Source organism: Lepidochelys kempii, chromosome 5, assembly GCF_965140285.1.
Source record: "Lepidochelys kempii isolate rLepKem1 chromosome 5, rLepKem1.hap1, whole genome shotgun sequence".
Taxonomy (NCBI): Eukaryota; Metazoa; Chordata; order Testudines; family Cheloniidae; genus Lepidochelys; species Lepidochelys kempii.
The window spans coordinates 91,888,749-91,911,516 of NC_136384.1; the positions used below are offsets into that span (position 1 = coordinate 91,888,749).

Below are 22,768 nucleotides of genomic sequence, written 5' to 3' on the forward strand. Positions count from 1 at the left end.
CACATGGATGTTGTGATTTGTCTCCTTTAAGTGTCTGCTACGTTCCTGGGAGATGGCAGACTTAGCATTGATATCATGCTCTGGATTTGTTTGTGTAGTGTCACCCAAGGGTGTAAACTGTAATGCCATATTATGGTACAAATGTTCACTTAGGGCTGAGCTAAGAGTTAAAGAGAAAAACAAGTCTACTCATAATCAAGTATGTTTAAGTTCCATGCACAAACATGAACATCAGACCAGGCACATGAACAATTTGTGGTCCTGTGTTGCTGTTCATACAACCACCCCTTCTTCTCCTCCAAGAAACAAGCCTCTCAAGTACAGCCTTCACACACAGGGTCTCCAACCCCCTTTCCTCCTTCTCCTGCTCTAGTGTAGACCATTTGCAGTGGCCTTTGAAAGGACCACCAGATTGGCCAATGACTCCCCCAATCTTGCAAAGCTCTCTTATGTGGCAGGAGGCACACCTCCCACACACAAGGCACCACAGGCTGAGAAACACACCCAAACTTGCTGCAGTCACTCAATGACTCAGTAAAAGTCCCATGATCCTTAGTGCTGGGAACTCAGAAAACTGTTGAGTTAAGGGAATCTCTAGGTACCAGTGGGGTTCTAGCTAAGGATTATGGGGTCCCTATGCTGGCTCTGACCAGCTGCAGCAGAACAGGGACTGTTTTGGCTTCCAGTGTTTTGTGCCAACACCCCTGCCCTGTGCCTACTGCCCCCAGTCCTCCCAAAGACCTGGAAGATGCAGCAGCTCTCCCTCAGGCCCCTCAAAGCAGAGCAGCCAAGTTCAGCAGCAGCTGAAGGGAAATTTGCTCAGTGCTGGACTGAGATTACAGAGTACTTCAAAGAGATTTGTATTTTGCATCCCATGCTGCTTTTCCCCTGCACTCTTGCCCATCTCTTCCCTTCTTCATCCACTGACACTGCTGGCAACATGGGAGAGCTACTAAATATCTGCATGCTCTTTGCTCTCCAATCACCAGCGCTCTCTGCTCTGCTTGACACACATTGCCATGACAGGAGCATGTACTCAACAGTATCTATATGAAACAGAGCATTCGTCTGATTTCCACCCCGTTTTCCTCCCTAGTTATGGGTTTCAGCCCCAGTTGGGAGTGCTGAAAAGAAGAGCAGTCTGGTGTTGTGAAGCACTCACAGAAAGGTTAGAGCTGCAGCGGGCAGATACAACAGAAGGAAGAAAAAGTTTATTTCTACCTTTTTCCCGTCCCCCCTCCAATTCACTCTTCTTTGCCTCTTTCCCCACTCAAATCTATCCACTGTGTGTTGCCTTGCCCTCCTTCCTTCTTTTCCTCCAAGCTTGCTTCATTGTGCTCTCTCTCTCCCCATCAAGAAAAACAAAATGAAACTTACTATCTGTTAGTGAGTTGCAATTTGAGTCAGAAACAATTGTGCTCAGGAGAGGAATCAAGCCCAGCTGCTCCCCCTGCCACTAGATCTGAAGCTAAGGAATACTTTTTCCAACTAGTAAGAAGTGAAACTACCTGACAATTGTTCCAGGACCCTGTGGAAGGAAGCAACTGAAGCAAGGAGATGAGAATTATCATACAATTTCTCCTCAAACCGGTGGAAATTGGTATTTTGCCAAATGCTGCAAACTGAAACCTGCAGAGTCTGCTTCATGTAACCCATACAAAGTGGACTCTGCAGGGTTTCCCTCACTCTGTTTGCACACAGTTACTTCGATCTACATGGAAAAATACAGAATTATTTGCTTGTGTGTTTTCTTTTTAAACAGGCACAATTTATAGCCTGAGTTTTGAAAATGCGATGCTAATAACATTCATTTTTAAAGGAAAATAAAGATTCTATTAATCTAGGGATTCTGTGAAAGCTACAAATTACATTTTTAAGGTAGGTAACATTTTGGGTCTGTTCATCTTGAAAGCATCCTTTTCAATTTAATGAATATATATACCATTTCTATATTTAGATATTTTGTTCTGATTCATTTCTGAGCAACAGTTTATTTTAAAAGATTAAAAAAAAGCTATTCTAACTCAAACTCACAATATTAATCCACAAGGTGTAAAGAGTCAGAGGGACCTTCTCCTGAGACTTCATACAGCCGCAAATATACCATCTTGAAGCCAAGAGCTGAAAGCATGTTTGCTTTTCCTGCCTGGCAGTAACTTAACTTCATAACTGTTTTACTTTAAATTATATTACCGCAGTTGGGGATCTGCATGTCCGAAAGGGGTATCCTCTTGTTGTTGTCATTTATGCAGTAAAAATCCTGAGTCTCTGTGTTAGAAAACTTGGTCTCCTGAAATATCTTGATCCACATAACATCACAGGAACACTTGAATGGATTGTCCACTAGAATCCTGCAGCAAAAATGAAATAATTTAAAAAAAAAAATCAGTTGACATTATCTGCCTAGAAACATTGCAGTGTGGTTTTTTGTTTTGTTGAGGTTTGTTTTTAAATGTCATTCCAAATGCAGCCTAGAAGCAAAATACTTTGCTTAATAAAATTATGGAGCCAGATCCTCAATAGTATAAATGGGTACATCTCCATTGAAGTCAACAGAGCTATAATCCATTTACTCCAACTGAAGATCTGGTCCATGGTGCTTATCACCGATCTGAGACACCACACGCAGGGCCAGATTCTGATCTCAATTTCACCCGTGAAAATCTGGAGTGACTCTATTCTCTTCAATGAAATCATTTTGGATTTTTACCAGTTACATGGAGATCAGAATCTGTTCCATAGTGGATTTTGGTCTACTGATTTATAAAGAACACTCCTGAAAAGACTTCATCACTGTATGTGGTGGACTCTTTGTGGACCCATTCAGTCCCATATTATGATTAAAGTTTAACAACTCTAGTTGTAAACAAGAATTTCACACACCTTTAAGAAGAAATCATCCATATGACTCTGGAAGATGACACAGTGAAAGGCTTTAACTAATATCAACCAGAACCTAACTAAAAAAAGGGCTGTAACTCAGTGTATAAACACCACACAGCTATACAGCACACTATATGGAATTTCAATCAGAGTTTAGCCAGCCTATCTGATTCTAATTTCAATACTCATGAAAACCTTAGCCCAGTGTAATGTGATAAGCCTGCATGAAGTATAATGGAGACAATCCAGATGCCTGACTCAGAAATGGTCCAGGATTTCACCTTTTCTCCCAAAAGCTCAGGTGAGTTCCAACTGATATGTTTGTCAGGGTTTCTTTGTGACCCCTAAAGACATTTCATTATAAAAAGAGTAATGAAACTCCACAAATGACCATGATGCACATAAGCTATATTCTTGTTGCCCACAAAATCTGTTGCCTTAAGCATTAAAAGCTGCATTCTCATTATTAGGCAGCAATTTAAAATGTCAAATTTGTAGAAAATCAAGACAAACCTATGAGTCAGTTTCCCAGAAATGTAACATGTTTCCCCAAGTTTCACACATAAGGTACATCTACACTGCAGCTGGGAGTGTGCTTCCCGGCTCAGGTAGATAGATATGCATTAGCTCTATTTGAGCTAGCATGCTAAAAATAGCAATGTAGCCAGAGGTAACAGGGGTGTCAACTCAGGGTGCATACCTAGGGTTCTGAGTGGGTTTGTACTCAGATGGCTAGCCCAAGCTGCCATCCATGCTAAAACCATCAACACAGCTATTTTTAGCACACTAGCTCAAGCAGAGCTAGCGTGAGTCTGTCTACCTGAGCTGCAACACCTTCTGTGGATAATTTATATTAGCACAAGTCATCCAGTTGATTTCAATGGCACTACTTGTGTGAATAAGAATTTATTTTTAAAAATCTCTGCTTTGGTTAATAATAACCAAGCAACTGTTTTCTTCCATTGTTTTAAATGTGATTTGATTTCCCATGGGAGTCAAACCATGGTGACATTCTGCAGAAAGGGGAGGAATAGAAGCATGATTGTCCCTTCCATGCGTTTCCTGGCTCAGTGAGTAGCAATTAAACATTTTCATCTCATTTGCTGTAATTCTGCAGTTGCAGCTACAATTTTGTTTTAAAAGCAGAATCCTTTCAAAGTGGCTTCTCGTTTCCCTTCTCCCCAGAGTTTGGAGAACATCTTCCAGCTCACCCTGGCCTGAAATTTCATTCACTTACACTTTGATTCAAGTGCCTTCTATCAAGAGTACACCCACAAGTCAGATTTAAAGCAAACTTCTCACAAGCTATTTATGGGCAACATTCTATTCTTCAGATCCCGCCTCCAATATTCAGTTTTCCCTCCATTCTCTGGATTCTCACCGATGTCAATCATCTCCTTTACTTGTCAATCTATTTGCCACCCTATTATCTGATCAACTGAACAACAGTTTTACTGTCCTATTGATACCATGTCTTCCCACTGCTTTTCCAATAGGCACACCCTACCTCTTCCCTAGCTCACTGTCTCTTCCACCTTTCCTGCTTTTTCTCTCTCACCTTCATCCATTCTGTCCTCCCCACTTTACCACTACCAGTTCTATATCCTCCTCTCTCCCCACCATCCCTGTTCCCACATGCCTTCTCACCTTTACAAATACCTGTCTTACCTCTACATCCTGTCTCTCTACCTTCTTATGTGGCCCCGCAGCACTGTAGTATCTAACCACCGCAAACATTAATCATTTATCCTTGCAATGTGCTATGAGGTAGGGAAGTAGTATTATTCCATTTTTCCTAACTCTGGCTCACTCTTAACATCCATTTCCTCTGTCCCTGCTCCCAAACTGTTGAATGCCGATGGCATAAATCCCGTGATTACATTACAAATGTATTCTCTCCTACTCCACTTCTGCCAGACGCTTTGCCAATAAGCACTACTTTCCTACCCGCATGGAATTGAATTCCCAAAACCCTTCATTGAACTGAATTCCCACAACCCCTCTTGCTTATTTAGAATCTTCAGTTCCCTCCTAGAGTCCAATCTTGAGCCCTCTTCTTCCTTTGCACAGGATCACACTAACATCTTCAAAAAGATCAACATGATCCACTGTGATTTCACTGAACTAACTTGTAAATTACTACCTTTTGCACCTTCAAATCCCTTTCAAAACCCAGTTCAACCATGACACCTCTAAGAAATTGGTCACCTGATAACAGAGTGGTCCAGAGGAGGTCAGTATAGCTCATGTGTAAACTGAAGTTATTCAATTTAATACAGTGGAGTAATTTCAGCTATATATTGACATAAATGCCTGCAGAATTTGGGCTTAGAATTGAAGTCAGTACTTTTTCACAGTCACCCTGAGCCAAATCAGGCTATCAGTTACACTTGTGAAATCCAGGGGGCAAAAATGGCTCCATAACTTTTCCTAGTTGTTCAGTAACACTAATAGAACCCCAGACAATATGTTTTTGCTTCAACAGCTTGCTTTGTGCATTAAGATACTGTGCACCAATTTAAACAGCATTATTTTATAGCTGAAATGATATCAGCTACCAAATATAGAGGTGAAAGTGCCAGATGTCAGGTAAAAGTGCCTTTTTTTGGATGGACAGGTGCAGAGAGAGGAATGTAAGGAGTGTTTGGGATTTTAGAAAAAATTACAGATACCTAACAAAACAGATCAAATGGAAGCATTTTGCAACTAGCTATTCTTTCCATTTGAATGCTCAGTGATTACCAAATGATGAAAGAAAATTCCAGTGAATGAAGTTCTGTGGACTGTAGAGTGATTATACTACCTTAATCATCAGCAGAACATACCTAAGGGGCATAATCTCATTTTGGTGCCAGGGATTTGTGCACTTCATTTTTCCTATACTGAAATGAGAACATACTCCAAAAGATGTCTGAGATTACAACACATTCTTCTTGGCTAATATTTCTGACTTGTCTACTTTATATCTCCAGGGCCCTGATCTTGTACTGAGCTCTTAGAAACCAGAAACCTTCCCATTTCAGAACAACCTGTTCAGCTTACTGGGTTCTGAAAGTCCCTTCTTTAGGCACCTAACATTCCCCACGCATTGTATGGGGAGTCTGGATGCCTACCTTGTGACTGACAATTCCCCTGGCCTGCAGGCTCCTTAAGTGGTTAGGTGTTGCAACACTGAGTGGAGCAAACCCTAAATACCAGGGCCCAAATACTTAACCTCTTCTGTGTGTAAGTTAACCCAACCTATAACCAGGAATACCAATAATTACTACACCAGAAGTATTGTATGGCTCTTTTTTCACTTATGATTAAATATGAGAAAGTTCTATGTTAATACATATACATACATCCTGCTTAAAAGAGCCTAGAATACAGATGCATAGTTTAAACAACCAGAATAAGCAAAATGTATGTTAACCACATGGCTATAGAATATTTGTAATGTAAAATCTATTTCAGTTCAGAACAATTTTGTTTTCAGGAAAAGAAAATCATTGTTGAATGGCCAAACACATAACTGCTGCAAGGCCAGTAAAATACAAGAAAATGAGGAAAACACTTAACATGAAGATCTGCAAGTGGTTAATTTTTTACTATACTACAGAGAGAAGGTACTTCAGGCTTCCACCTTCATTAATCCAAAAAACAATAGTTTCATGTGAAACTATTTCAGAATAGAACATTTTAAAGCTGATGAGGAAAAGCAAGTTTTATCCACAGATTAATTTGTGTTGCACTGGAGAGAAAGCAAATGTCATGGTGTTTTGCTCCAGTATTGCATTAAATTAATACCTTTTTTAAACAATGTCATCATCCAAAGACAACTTACCTTTTCTAAAGACACGGGATGAAACTCTGGCCCCACTAAAGTCAGTGGCACCCATTGACTTCAGTGGATCAAGCCCTAAAAGCTCTCAGACTGCTATTCTATTTCCAACACACAAATAATCTTCATTTAAAAAAAACCACTACTTACAGATCAGACAAATTCAGATGGCGGAAAGTCTTCTTATACAAACTCGAGAGCTTGTTTCTGGAGAAATTACTGTGAGAAAACAGAACATTAGATTTTATTAGTATTTCTGGTTTTCATAACCAAAATATAGAAACAGTGTTGTTTTGAAAATTGAGCCCAATCTAACCACCAAGAAAATCTGTGGGTTTCCTTCCACTGAGTTCAACAGGAGATGGATAGGGATCTAAATTCTTCTGATAGCCCAATATGGCTTTGAAGATTCGTAATCCAACATGCACCTTGTTTTGATGGCTAACTTCATAAACAAGTTCAACACTGGACAAAATTTTCACCTTTCAACACTTCTAGCCATGCAGAAAAAACAGTGGATTTCATTTCAAAAGGACCTGTGTAAAGTCCAGATGTTGGTTACATTCCTATTTATCCATAAGCAAAATGGGTGTTTCCCATACCTTCTTTGAGTCTGCACTGCACTCTGCGCTCATCTAACCCCAACCACATGCTAGCACACATCCTCAACATAAGCCTTTTAGTTACTCTTTTCAAACCGTGTGTGCAATAAGAGAGAGATCAAAAGGCAAATTGTAAAATGCTAACATTAGGGGGTTTTATGTCAATTAAGCATTTACTGCTTCCAAATATAATTAACTTAAAGGTTCTTTTCAAGTTTTTTAGGTCAGAGAAATGTTCATCTTAATCAGAAATGCCTCACTCCCAAACCTGTAAAAAAATGTTCTCCACCTTTGCTCCACAAATCAGAAAAGGGGTACTTTTTCTTGTGGTTCTTTCAGTGCACTAATTAATGGTATAGAGAGCAACAGTAAACTGTAACACTGCCAACAGCCCAGTGCAAATTAGTATTATGAGCCAAAATACCATATGCATTTTATACAGTATTACGAAGGCACGAGAGGGGTTCCATTGTTAATGTTGCATTGAAATCTGCACTTAAACCATGGATTAATGTAGTTACACCTTTAACCTTGATTTAATTGGTCATGGTCTGCCTTAGCCCTCCCTAGATTTGATCTTGTCCAGATAAATCAAGGCTAAAGGTGTAATTTGCATCTACACCAGGGAAGATGTTGTGGGTAGGTAAGAATTAGCTACCACATGTTAGCTAACCCTGACCTAACCTTAACTTCTTTCCATGAGCTAGACAAACTCTGTGTTAGGAGACTGGAGGTTAGGTGACCCAGTGCTTTAGGGCCCAGTACTGCGAGCCATGCCTATATGAATAGTACTTAACTCAGTCAAATCAGTGGGCCTGATCCTCCACTGCCTTGCACCTTACATAGCCATTTACACCTGTGAAATGGGGGGGCGGGGGTAACATGCTACCTTACCAAACTGTCACTTTGCACAGGTGTAAATTACTAGGTAAGGTGCAAGGCTGAGGAGAATCTGGCCCACTGATTTAAGTGAGGCTACTCACAGGAGCAAGGATTACGCCATCTTTATGAAACACAATTTTGAAAAATGATAAGAAACTCCATGGGCCTGACTCTCCTTTCGCTTACACCAGCCAAGTAGCTTAAGTGGAGTTACTTCTGACTTATGCCAGTGCACATAAGATCAGAATAAGGCTCACTGTATTTATGGAAAACAATAACAAAAATGCTCAACTGCATTCTTGGTTATGGGCTGACACATTTAGGGCTTTATGACTAGTCTTTTCTTCTGTGCAGTTAAGGGCCTTCAGATTTTTCAAACTGGCATGTAATTCAATTGAAATTCTTGAGCCCTATGTTATATATATCATCTTGAACTATATTATGTCAGTATATTTATTGTTATATATATTTTCCATAAACTGAGCACTTTATATTGATTACTAAAATCTCTGCTTTGGTCCATTCAATCCACAGTAAGTGAATAGGCATAGACCAGGGTTACTAGATGGTTGGTAAAGACACAGTTGTTTTTTTCTGGAACGGTAATTATAAGTTAACTCCTTAGTTCAATATCATAGTAAAGAATTATTATGGCTAGCATCCACAACAGTAAGTATATATACACATAAGACTTTGTTAACTTAGAGTTAAGGGCCTAGATCCTGAGCTACAGCCAAGCTCTGCTCAACAGCTTGGGAAGTAAAGAGAAGATGAGGGAGGGGAGGCAAAAGTAGGGTTAAACCAGCTTCATGCACTCTACTTCGGATCCGTTTCTCATTTGATCACAAAAACACACACAAAAAACCCTTGTACTGCACATTTAGACTGTGATTAAAAAAAAAAAATCAGATCAACTCCCCAGTCCCTGTTACTAAACATGTGCTAGCTAATCCCAACCTAACCACAAACTGTTCCCTACTGTAGATACAAGTTAGCACAGTTAACTTTGATTTAGCTGTTCAAGGTCGACTCTAGCGAGGAGCCTGAGGCCAATCTCAACCAGCTATATCAAGATAAAAATTGTTAGCCTGTATTTACACAACGGGGAAAAGGAGAAAGGCTGTAGTTAGGTCAGGGTTAGATATATAGGTAATGTAGATCTCTCTTCTTAATCTAGTCAAGCCCACAGCACTCGGCTACCACGGTGATAGCACACTAAAAACATCAAAGTAGATTTGAATATATAAAATGTATACAATTATGCACATTCTTGGTACATGACAATGGCTTTTTAATGTTTTAGTAAATATTCACTACTTGTGACCTTTATTGCTACATTTAAAGGTACTAATATAATGTAAAGGAAGTGCATTAAACAGGTCTATTAAAAAAAACATTGTTACTGCTGCTGAGTTTATGAATTACAGCATTGCTACAACAGTTCTGTTTAATAGCTTTTAAAGGTGATTGTTGAGTAATTTGAGTCTAAGGTCAATGAGAATACCAGAATTAAACTAGCAAGGCTCTTAATTACATTTAAGTGATATCTATTGGAGCATTTCACTTTCTGTTGTTTACATTATTACTGAACCTTAGTGGTTTGAGCATTGGCCTGCTAAACCCAGGGTTGTGAGTTCAATCCTTGAGGGGGCCATTTAGGGATCTGGGCCAAAATTTTGCGGGGGAGGGATAGCTCAGGGGGGAGGGATAGCTCAGTGGTTTGAGCATTGGCCTGCTAAACCCAGGATTGTGAGTTCAATCCTTGAGGGGGCCATTTGGTATCTGGGGCAAAAACTGGGGATTGGTCCTGCTTTGACCAGGGGGTTGGACTAGATGACCTCCTGAGGTCCCTTCCAACCCTGGTATTCTATGATCGTACATCAGTTGTTGAAAGGCATTTTGGCTACAAAGGTTTGGCCCAGAAAATAAGTAGATGCCAAAAAGCATTTGAATAGCTGCGTGTTAGTAGATTCATTAGCATCTGATATTATTATATGCTATTATTATTTATGTTGTAAGAATACAGTGTTTATTTTTTAGTGAAGCCTTGTGACTGCATTAAAGATTTCTCCTGTGAGAGGATTACAGCCATAATATTTTCATTAGCAAAATTAAAGTTCTTACAATTAGCATTAATCTTCATAAGAATATTTGTATGTAAAAAAAATCCCAATAAGCTCCAAATGGCTAAACATAAACTTTTGCTTTAAAATGAAATGTAAGATTTTCCTTTGTATTTTGCTGAGAAGGTTACTATTAATTAAACATGACTGATTTCAGTTTTTCACAGTTTTCATTGCCCAGACCACATCTCAGGGTCCACCCTGCTCCCAGTGACGTCAACAGGAGCGTTGCCACTGATTTCAATGGTCCCAGACATTGAAACAACAGGCTTTTTGGGCAGATTTTTTAAAATCATTAAGAAATCATGTAAAGAATAAACAAATGAATTTTTCTACAGAAATAATAAATCCAAAGGCCTAGGCAGAACTACCTTCATACTAATTGCGTTATCACTTTGGCTCATCTATGGTAAACATAACAAGTGGCACTAAGTAATCATTTTCAGTCTTACCCAGCCATTTTATATGTTTGGAAAGATTACTAATCCCTATTGTATCACTGCTCAGAAGGAAATCATAATTTAATGACCAATTGTCACAGGAAAAGCAAGTATATACCCAACCGTAGCTCTTTATATGGTATTTCTATGGTTTTGCATTGGTATGGCTCTGGTCAAAGCAATTTGTTTTATTAATGACTAGATGAAATAATTTAACATGCCTGTAAAATGTGTGTTCCTTCTCCCTCTCATAGTTTGGCCACATAAGGGGTAACAGCCTACTACTGCTACCAGCAAATTGAGATATCATATGTTTTTGGTTAAATTACTATTAATTTTATCCTCCTATGACATATTTTTCTTGGAAAACAAAATTGCAGAAAGGGAATTTATTGTAGTATAATCGCACCCAGTCCTGGCCCCAATGCAGCAATCCATCTCTATTACACAAAGCACTTAATCAAGCACCTGCTTAACTTAATACCTGTGCTTAAGTCTCATTGATTCACTCATACACATGCCTAAAGTTAAGAAGGTGCTTAAGAGCTTTGCTGAATAGTGATAGGCTTACGCACTTACTTGAATGCTTTCCTGAACTAGAGTTCATGTAATGTGCTAAACCCCCGCTGCTCATTTCAGCACCTTGAGGAATTGAGACCACAATCCTAAATATGAGAAGTAGGAGTGAGTTCAGTTCTATGTTTCTCAAAGGGCTTGTCTACACTGTGCATAGGTCTGCACCGGAGGGTGGGGGGTGTAAATTCTACTCACCAGCATATCGCACACTAACTGGTCCATGTAGCATGTGCTAAAAACCCCTTAGTGTGTGTTAATGTGGTCCCACACAGTATTACATTAATGTTCACCAGGGAACTTTTAGTGTACCACAGCAGAATCCACATGGGCCAGTTAGAATTTACACCCCTTTAGTGCGGACTAACACTCTGTGTAGACAAGCCCAAACTGAGAGGCACCTATCTTCTTCAGGGACATGTAAGCAAACCAACAAAAACAGAAGAAACTGAGCTGGTCATTTTTCTGAGTTGTTTTCACAGAGGACTCTGGACTACTCATCCTTTGCCAAGTCCAAAGCAGAAATGATCCAGCACAACAAAATTAACAGGTTGCCCCCGCACCACTTGCTTATAATACAGTTCCACTTTTATGCCAAAGTTATTAGCAAAAGATCCTTAAACACCTCCTTCTTTAAAACACTTTATACCAGGAGAATGAGAAGAAAGGGAAGGGAAGTAATAAGCTCTGGGTAATTCTGACCTACAAGACATGAGCTGTTCTGACTCACATGTACTGCAGGTTGGTGTTTTTCAGAAATGCCTGACGGGACACAAACTTTAAGCCTGAATCCACCACGGTTCTGTGAAAACATATAATGTTAAAATTGTTAGTGTTGGTCAGTTAAAATAAAATTGATTAATAAATAATAATAATGGTTAGAATAAGATTTGGGATTACAATTAACCCAAATCATTTGTAATTAATTAAATTGTAACCTCTTTGGGGCAACGACTGTCTTTTTTTAATTCATATTTGTATTGTGCCCAGGGCAATAAGGCCCTGCTCATTGACTGGGGCCTATAAATCCTATTGTAAGAGAAACTACAAATATTAATGTTAAACAAAAATAGTAAATCAGATACTCACAGATTTTTCAGTCCAACATAAAGTCCAACTTCATTGTTATTGATACTTTCTAATTTCCGCTGGTTTGCGATGTAACTATAGAAAAAAAAAGACAGAGAAAGCAAGTGAAGAAAGCAGCTTCTTTACCTGTTCCTGTTATTTAGATTGTCTCAGGCACTGTTGATAGGTGAAATATAAAAAGTAATGAAGGTTTCTGACCAACTTCAGTCAACACGGAATCATGTGTCTGCAGAGCTAAATACTTCTTGCCACCTTCCCAAGTATTTAACTAGATGCCTTGTTGCAGAACATTTATGGTAATTTTTACTCAGGGGAAACAATCTTGCACAGAGAGGGAGGTCTTCACACTGAGCAGATAATAAACAAAATTTCTTTATAATGCCACTTTCTCTGAAACCTGCTCTTTTCTGGCTCATTACTTTTGCATAACAAGAAGGCCAGACCCTCAACTGGTGTAAATTGTGCACAAGTAGAGTCTGGCCCTAGTTTATTAATACTAGATACACTTAACATCATCACTCATTAAGCTGTTTTTCTCCCTGCCCCTTAGTTGGAGATTTATTTACACCATACTACAATCGGAAGACAAACAAACTAATCATTCTTGGTTGTATTATGCATACAATGGGCCCCAGCTGAACATAATACAACAGAAGGAGAAAGCATCATGATAGATCAAAAACATCAGCCAACCCCACTATGCACCAGGAACCTCTTTATGTGTCACCAATGTAGCAGATATGAGCATCAAATGACAGTGATGGCTTTGCAGAATTTCTTGGGATAAGAGTAATACAGTGAAGCCATTGTAAAATAATAAAAGAATACAGAGTTCCTTACATAACCTTGTTATCCCACGGATTTTATAAACCAATCTGATTTAAACTCTCGAAACTCATTAGGGGCCAATCCAAAAACAATGAAATAACATATTAAAGATGATGGATAATGAAATCCTCCCATTTGAGAGCCATCAGGCAGATCTTCCCCATTCTCTGTTAAACTGTTTTCAAGCATGACAGGGGATGTCATTTAGAATCTTCCTCTACCTGTGTGACTTTGGAAGCCCCTCAATGCCAACTGGCAGAGGGCACATCATACCTTAACTCACATCAGACCCGACACACTCATCGCCTCAACACACTGTAGTCATGATCTGTATCTAAAAGGCAGCATGTAAGGTGTTATATGCAAATGGATAGTATTATTGTGGGATGTTTGCATGGTGGTGTATGGAGAATAATAGATGTGTGCTGGAAAATATGTTCTTAAAATATGGTTGGCAAGCGGTGCATAATCCCAGCCTGTTCTAGACAAAGGAATGTTGTTTAACCTGCTTGACTGTGTCTCCATTGTAAATTGAGCGAGGCGAGGCCAGAAACAATGAAAGTACATTTACATATAAGGTAAACAAAGCCATCAAACTGGCAAGTGGGGGAAATGACCACTTAAGAACCACGATGGGGGATGGAAGCTGTACCCCCAGGAAGCCTTCCTGGCTTTTGAAACAGAGACAATGGACTTTGGGAAATACAGGCAGAAATAGAAAGCCATTTTGCATCCTCACCTGAGGGAGAAAAGAGGCCTTGAAAACTGAGAAAAGTGGGTCCTTCAACCCAGGTGGTGGAACTCTCTGAGAACTGATTGTAGATGAGAAAGTTGCTTAGACACAGATTGTAACTTGCTAAAGTTAAGTTTTAGTCACTAGAAAGCACATTTTGTTTTCTTTGTAACCTTTCATCTCTCTTTCACTCTCATTTGAAATCATTTAAACCCTGTTTGTTAATAAAACTTATTGTTTTATTACAAGAACATTTCTCAGTGCTGTTATATTGAAGAGAAGTGTAAATCTTCAGATAACCTCACAGGTTGTCATGTGCTCTGTCTCTTTGGAGGCAGAGAACTTAATAACTTCTGTGAGTGTCCAGTGAGAGGGAACTTGGGGGACTGGGGTTCACTGGTTGTTACCAGCATGGACAAGGATTAGACTGGCAGAGGCCTGAAGAGTTTGCTGGTAAGGCAGATGAACTGGTGTGCCAGAGAGCTAACACACAGCTTAGCAGCAGCAAAGCCCATTCTTGGTGAGGCAAAGCAGTAACACAGTGACTCACAAAAAGAAGAGGAGTACTTGTGGCACCTTAGAGACTAACCAATTTATTTGAGCATGAGCTTTCGTGAGCTACAGCTCACTTCATCGGATGCATACCGTGGAAACTGCAGCAGACTTTATATATACACAGAGAATATGAAACAATACCTCCTCCCACCCCACTGTCCTGCTGGTAATAGCTTATCTAAAGTGATCATCAAGTTGGGCCATTTCCAGCACAAATCCAGGTTTTCTCACCCTCCACCCCCCCACACAAATTCACTCTCCTGCTGGTGATAGCCCATCCAAAGTGACAACTCTTTACACAATGTGCATGATAATCAAGTTGGGCTATTTCCTGCACAAATCAGTTCTGGGTGGCCTGAGCAAAACATCACAACCTGCTGCTCAATTCTAGGTGTAGAGAATATGGCTGTGAGGTTTCAGAGCCACGTACCCTATTATGTGGTCAGTGTTCAATCAATAATTAGTACCATAGTTAGACTTGGAGAAGACTGGGGAGAAATGTAAAGGGACAGGAGTTTAGGAAGATGTATGCAGATGCATGGAAGGGGGAACCAGAAAGGACATAGAATCAGGGTAAGAGAGATGGGTCAACCAATTTTAGATGAAGATCAAGCTTGCAACAAAGTTTAGTCTCTACAGACACTTATGTAACTCTACAATACCACAGAACACATCGTAAAAATCAGCCATTCTAATTCTAATCATAAAACTTTCATTTATTCCATCAGCACCTCCCAGTATGAGAATGTGTAGAACTCTGACATAACTGGAACTTAATCAGCACATGTAAATCAGCTTTGGTCCACTGAAGTGAATCCTTTACACCAGCCAAAGATCTGGCCTTAAATGCACAATACATAAAATCAACAATATAATCTAACAGTATATTTCCTTTACAGAACAAAATGAGGCATGGCTCCTGGAATTAGGCATGGCTGCTGCACTCCCTGGCTTGACATGGTTTTCATCATAAACAGAGTTACAGTTTGGTTCAACGGCTTTCAGCACCCCTACTATACAAATTGTTCCAGCACCCTTGAAATGAGGGGACAAATTTTAGGTTCGATGAGAAGTATGCGGTCAAAAGGAGCCGACTCGCACAAACTTAGACTGTAAGCTCTGGGGCAGGGACTGTCTTTGTTCTGTGTTTGTATAACACCTAGGACGATGCGTCCTGGTCTATGACTAGGGCTCCTAGGTACTATGGTAATAACAATAATTGCCCCTTGGAGAAGGTCAAGCCACTGCACTTTCCAAGAGAGCTGGGCTATGGCCCTACCCCCCTGCCACCTGAACTGAAAAGAGTGGAGGAGTTGCCACAACTGCACGCATGAGGTTGGAGCTGCAGGACAAATTCAGGCTGTGTTAACCAGAATTCCTGTCAAAGCAACCACTGCAGTACAGTTTCTTTTTACACAACACCCTTAACACAGGTCATCATAGAAAAGCAAATGAAGTCTTATGAAGTCCTAAGAGAGGAAAATAGACAGTTGTATCTTACCACAAACAGATTGTATCTTCTTACTACCCATTTTATCTTTTGCTTAACACTTTATTTGATTAAATCTTTAAAGCTATTTCATAGCTGAGAGAAAGACAGAGATACGGCTACTGTAGCACATATACTAGGAGGGGAAGTGAGTAAGATAATCCTTTGTTTAAGCCAGAGAGAGGTTTGAGATAAAAGCTCTTATCTGACTGGAAACTATTTTTACCACCTTCACAACTACTCTACCTTGATGCTACTTATCATTTTACATTAATACTCCTAAAAGCTCTGACTTTCAGTGGGCAATGTTGAGAAATGTAATATGTTTGCCTGGCCTTAAGAATACTCATCCTTTCTCTTAAATGAACATTTTTAGTGCAACATACAAGAAAAATATCCATACTCCATGACTGGCTGAAGCCATGTGATAAGACAGAAGCTCCCACTGTACACTGCAGCACAATATAACAATATTGAGGTTTGGAAAGATATTAACCAATCAGAACACATATACCAATTACAGCTCCAAATTGAATCCTCAGCAGTCAGCAACACTTTTCCTTGGACCTACTACTACACCAAATCTCTCTCCTACTTGAATGATTTATCAGTTAACAATAGTTGCTTCCAGACCTCTAATTTCATCTCCCCATGGCCATTATAAGGCCTATTAATTCTGATAGACATTCAGAATCGCATTTCATACTGATTTCATACTTCAATCCACATCAAGTTGTTCACCTCAACACAATTCAAATTGTATAATATCACATACTCATACCTCACTATTGTAAGCCCATTTTAAATCTTATGTTCAAAGACTTGTAACTTTTTCAAAGATTTTCCTTTTGAACTGGAACATAACCTACTTCTGCTCAGCACAAAGGTGAAACGTTTGGGAAAAACTGCAGAAAATCAGCAGAACCCATGTCTAAATTATGTGAACATGAAAACAATATATTTTTCATTCTTTAAAATAATTTGGACTCTTTTGTATTTGAACAATTCAGAAAAAAAAGGATTCATTCTAAATTTTCAAATGTGATATGTTCATATTCCTTTCCTAAGTCTGAAAACATTTGGTTAGCTGAAGTATGTCCCCTTAATTTATTTGATTTATTCCATTTTCTCTGGACAAATGTAATTTAAATTACACCCCTCTGTTTGGAGCTGCAAGGATATTTTTTAAAACCAGAAGTGTACTAATATTAACTAATTAGATATGAGGGAATTATACTGTAATTCAGCTCCAGCAGTATTTCTGCTGCCAAAAAATACCTTTTATGGGAAACATACTTCCTAACACGAAAGAAAGAAATAAAGAAAAAAAACCAGCAAGCTTTGGTTCATACTGCTGGGGGAAAGTTTTGAAAATAAAATGAACAAATATTCCCTGGTGAACAGTCAGCGACGAGTTTCTGGGCTACAGGAGAACTTTCACCACAGGTTATTTTTTCTCCAGTCCTTTGGGGAGAAGAGCAGAGCACTCCAGACCTTGAACGAGACTAGATGAACCTCATCATAGACTGGCGGGTCAAATATATTCCTAGTCTGTGCTAGAAGAATGCATTAGCAATAGATAGGTATGAAATGTTAAACCATGCAAAGCTCCCCAATGTTGTATTTTGTTACCAACTTAAATGTCAGACAAGGTTCATCAGAAGGTTTGCTAAGGTTTATAAACCTTTTCAGCAAATCTGGGCTGATTTATGAGTATACATGAAAATCATGCAAAATGTGCAGATATGACACACCAGATTAAATTTGGCACTTTCAAATGAATTGCATGTTGAGTTCCTTGGAAGCCAGGACTCTAAAACAAGACTAAGGGGGTGTGAACTCACATAGATTGAAAATGAAGAAATATTTGTATGAACCTTGTATATCAAAATTTTCAAGTTTCAGACTCATCTAGGCAGGGCTGTCCCTAAGGAGGGTGCAGGGCCCAGGGCGGAAGTGACAGATTTGTCACTTCCAGGACCGACCCATCACTTCCAGGACGACCGCGCCGGCCAATCATGACAGCCTGCAGTGCCCCCCAAAGCGTGGGGCCCAGAGCAGTCACCCCCATTCACCATACCCTAGGAACGGCTATGCATCTAGGGCCCAATAATGCAACTCTTACTCAAACAGGGAATCTCTAAGTGCAGGATCAGACTCCTAATTAGATATAATCCCTGGAAGATGCTCCCATACCATGACATTTATCATAGTTTAAATACATGGACAGACAGACAGACAGATAGCAGGTCCTCTACAGATATACAGACTTGATCCTGCTCTAATGTATTTCTAGGAGTGTCTTCTAATTGACAGCAATGTTAGCAACAGAACTAGAATTCACTACACCGACCACCCCATATCTCAAGAAACAAAACCTCTAACCCCTAGCAGAACTTTCTACAATCTCAAAAGGGAGAAAAGCCAGAGGCTCAAATAAGCCCACTATGGATTTTGCTATAGCCAATCTAGTTTACTTTGTGGCGTAATGGGCACTGGTACATAACCCTAAACACTTGTCTATATAGTGCCCTTCATGCCCCTACCAGCAGGGGTGTAAATTCTAATGAGTACCAGCGTGTCGTGCACTAACTGGCCCGAGTAGACCCTGCTGGCATGCACTATATGTGCCTTAGTACATGTTGATGTAGCACTGTTTGAAATGGAACTACATTAATGAACACTAGGGAACTTTTAGTGTGTACCAGCCCGGTCCACAGATGCCAGTTAGTGCACAACACACTAAAATGTGTTAGAATTTACATCCCTGCTGGTGCACATTAAGGCACCGCATAGACAAGCCCCTAGATAGATGAGACTCTTATCTAAATACTCTTCCCATGTATCCCTGTCTATTGTCAGGTTACCATATTTGCACAGAGTACGTAGAAAATTCTGAAAATTAAACTATTTTAAAAAACTAAGGATACAAACAGTGAAATGTGATTAGGCCTTGATATTAGGGGTCAACAAATTCTGCCATCAAATACTGTAATACATTATTGACAAAATATTCAAAGCATGCTATTGTTTATATATACATTTTTAAGATTTTGGGCAAATCCTTTATTAGGAAGTGTCGCCTACGGAGCATTCTCTCACTATTTGCTGATACCAAAAGGACAGATTATGAATATTACAGAACAAAAAAGAACTTTGTGTGTTTGTATATCTTCATCTGAGACACCTGAGCTTTGGAACTCATTCTACTCCCCATACGGTCCAACATAGCCCATGTTTTTTAACCATCAGAGCATACTGCATATCTAATCCCTTTTCCCAGTCTTTTCGAGAGGAAAGGGTGCATTAGGGTTGAGATATATCCATTTACAGTTCATATCTCTGGCTGGCGGAGTTATTCCACCCCCGCTTCTTGATTTTGGGAAGATCCTCTAGTTCTGTCTTTGTTAGTCGACTTGTATTATTAATATAGGACAAAGGTGCCTTAGACCCTGGACTGGCATGATTTATGTTCTGTATTAATCTAAATAAATAAAAGAAAACCCTAAGAAAAACAATGGGATTTTATTGTGCACACCAGTACTGCCAGCCTCAGAAGTTCAAAGATCATGAGTCAGAAACCGCCCCAAAATCATGAGACTGACATAAAAATCATAAGGCTTAAAAAAAAAAAAAAAAAAGATTAAACCACGTACTTTGGTCTGTCTTCTGATGTTTGAACTCCCCCTGCTCGTCCCCACTGTGAGTGTGGCAGCTTTACAGCACTGCCAACTTGACAAATCTTTAGTGAGTACAGTGAGTTTGATCGCCATTACAGGAGCTCTCACTAGAGGACCCTGCTGAGATTGGGACCCCATTGTGCTCGACTCTGTACAAACACATAGCAAGAGACTGCCCATGACCTGTAGAGCTTACAGGGTAGTGCAACACACAGAAGTGAGTTTGTGACGTAGGAGCCACCACATCACCTCACTGAGGGTCTACCAAACATCTCTTTGGCCTGGTCTACTCAACAAAGTTAGGTAGACATAAGCTGCCTTGTGTCCACCTAGTCGTGCATGTGTCTACACTTAAATTGGTCTCCCACTGATGTAAGCTTTCCATTACGCCAACATAGTAATGCCCTCTCCCCAAGCAGCACTGAGCCACAGCAGATGTAGATGTGAGTGCAAATGTAGAGAATGCATTACCTATATCAACCCTAACAGTACTCCAGCAGCTATCACACAATGCACAACACTGACCCGTCTAGTCACAATTATGAACTCCACTGCTCAGGGGTCATGGAGACCAGAAACCCCACCCCCCACCTTTAAAATCCAGCAACTTTTTGAAATGCCTTAATTATCCGTCTTGGCGAGCACACCTAGCAGCTCTCCATTGCTGTGTGCAACTGCCCAGCTGACCATGCTAGCTACACACTCCAGATGCGCTCTGGCTTGGAGCAGACAGGAGATATTGGCTCTCCTGGGCCCGTGGGGAAAAGATGCTGTGTAAGCATAGCTACAGACCAGCCATAGAAACATGGACCTCTCTGAGCAAATTGCACAGGGGATGCAGGAGAAGGGATACAACGGAGACCAGTCACAGTGCTCTGTGAAAGCAAAGGAACTACATCAGGCGTATCAAAAGTCCAGGGAGGCCAAGAGTTGATCTCGCGCTGAGCCATAGACATGCCACCGCCCATGCTCTTGGTCAGTACACACAACGTTGATGCAAGAAGCCAAGTATGCACATGCACAAGCGATATACTAATTGTGGTGGCTTTATGCTGATGTAAGTTGCATTAGCAAAAGTCTGTAGTGTAAACAAGCCATTAGATGGGAACAACTTTTAATCCTGGCAGAGTTGGGATGGATTCAAATTGGTGACCTTCAGATGAAAGGCTCTATAGCTCATTAACAATGCCCACAGGCATCTTGTCTCCCAAAAGTGTTAATTGTATATTTTTCAGTAATGAGGCTTACTTTTTGGAGAGTTTATTTAATAACATTCTGATCTTTCTGAGCTTGCACAGGCAGGATCTTCCACTCTGTTGGACGGACAGGCAAAATCTCCCACACAGTGCTGTCAGTCACACACAAACTAAATCTGTCACATCTTGTTCTTAAAGGGACCACTCCTATTAGCCAATTACAAAAAATAAAAATGCTACAATAACGAAAAACAAATATTAGCACAACATCTAAATTCATTTTTACATACAAATATTTTGCGATATAAAATCACTCCCAGAATGAGTCAGTGTCCTTATCCTAACTCTTAGTATTAAGAGGGTTTGCACACACATCCTTCAAATCCATACCACAACCCAATCTATTTCAGCTATAGGAGTAACCAGTAAGGTAAGACATTCTGTTACCTTATATGTGGACCACCCCACAGAAGGAGACACAACACACATTGTGAGTGGGTCACACAAGTATTTGTAAGACAGCACTGGGCATTGGGATTCTTGGCTTCTCTATTCCTGGCCCTGGGAGCAGATTGTGGCCCAGTAGTTACAGACAGCACCACCAAATGTAATATTATCTCTGTTTGAGCCATCTGCAGAGGACTGAACCTCTGGAGGTAAAAGCACGGGTTTCTGTTGCTTGAACTAAAGAACAGACTCTCTTATCACAGAAGTAGTAGCAGAGTTATTAACCTCTAAATGTGATTAGTTGCGAGAGGATGACACAGAAGCACACACAGTTAGTTTTCGTTACACAAGCACCTAATTTGACATACTCCTTCTGAAAGACTGTGTAAAAAACAGGAAGAGACTTGACTCTATTAGACCTTTGGGTTCCAGTCCCAAGTCAGCCGACGGGTAGTGACCTTGTACAAGCTCTCAGTCATTTTATCTTTGAAATTGGTGAATGATAGCTACCCCCAACCTATGAAATCTCATCTGATAGCAAGGGTTGTGACAGGCACAGAAATATGAAGAGCTGCTGCTAGAACTAATAGTAGATTGTTGTGGCAGTAGAAGCTACCATAGTTTAGGACTAAAGAATCTGTACCAATGGCACTATTCTGAGCATGCAGCCTAATGGCTCTGGCTGTGCACCCGTTTCCAGGATCTGGCTGTACGGTAGTATTAAGCAATATGATCTAAATTATGTTCTAAGATATATGTGGGAATCTGAGGGCAGGATGTGGCCCCAGATCTATTGCCTGCAGCTTGTTTTCATTTTAATAAATAAAATAGTTGCTTTTAAAATAGGTGAAAGAGCAGCTTTAAATTGAATGGTTATCAACAAATGGGTTGAAATCTAACTTCAATTTAAAAAAAACAAACAAACACCCTGACAGCAACTTTTGCTGAGGACTAAGAGGGATACAAAAAAGTGTGACAAAGATGGAAAAGGAGCTAAAATAACCTTTCTGAACATTTGTGAATAACCACTAGAGTTGAGCCCCAAGCCTGAAACCTATTCTGTGTGAATGGACTCCTGAGTCTACACAGAGTCCCATTGACTATGAATAGAATAAATTGTAGGATCTAGGCAGCCTTTTAGTCATAAAAGAGCAAACAGGAGTAAGGTAAGATGTATCACTCTCCCATGCAGCTACACCACAAAACTAGGCTCAGTAACCTGATTAAGAATATAACATTAATTTTATACAGTTACTGCTTCCTCAGGGTCACCCAGTGTGTTTTATCTTTCTTCTAGACTTTACAGGTAGTAAGCTATGTACTGCAAACTGTGTCCTGTGCAGTGCCAGGCATGCTGTCATAATTAATTCTAAATCAAATAAATAATAACAAATAGACTGGTTTCAAAATATTATACAGTCTGTC

General features: G+C 39.9%; 1 protein-coding gene across 5 annotated transcripts in view; it reads right to left on the reverse strand.

Moving 5' to 3' along the window:
- Window positions 1-22,768, reverse strand: part of NTRK2 (neurotrophic receptor tyrosine kinase 2) — a 272,799-nt gene that overhangs the window by 235,951 nt on the left and 14,080 nt on the right. For all 5 annotated transcript variants that reach the window (XR_012159057.2, XM_073345037.2, XM_073345042.2 and 2 more), the window contains exons 3-6: window positions 12,416-12,490; window positions 12,057-12,128; window positions 6,857-6,925; window positions 2,194-2,351 (exon numbers count right to left, since the gene is read on the reverse strand). Coding sequence is in view for 4 of the 5 variants with exons in the window: in XM_073345037.2 (XP_073201138.1) it covers window positions 2,194-2,351; window positions 6,857-6,925; window positions 12,057-12,128; window positions 12,416-12,490 (374 nt within the window). In the remaining variant the exon portion in view is untranslated. The remainder of the gene's footprint in view (window positions 1-2,193; window positions 2,352-6,856; window positions 6,926-12,056; window positions 12,129-12,415; window positions 12,491-22,768) is intronic.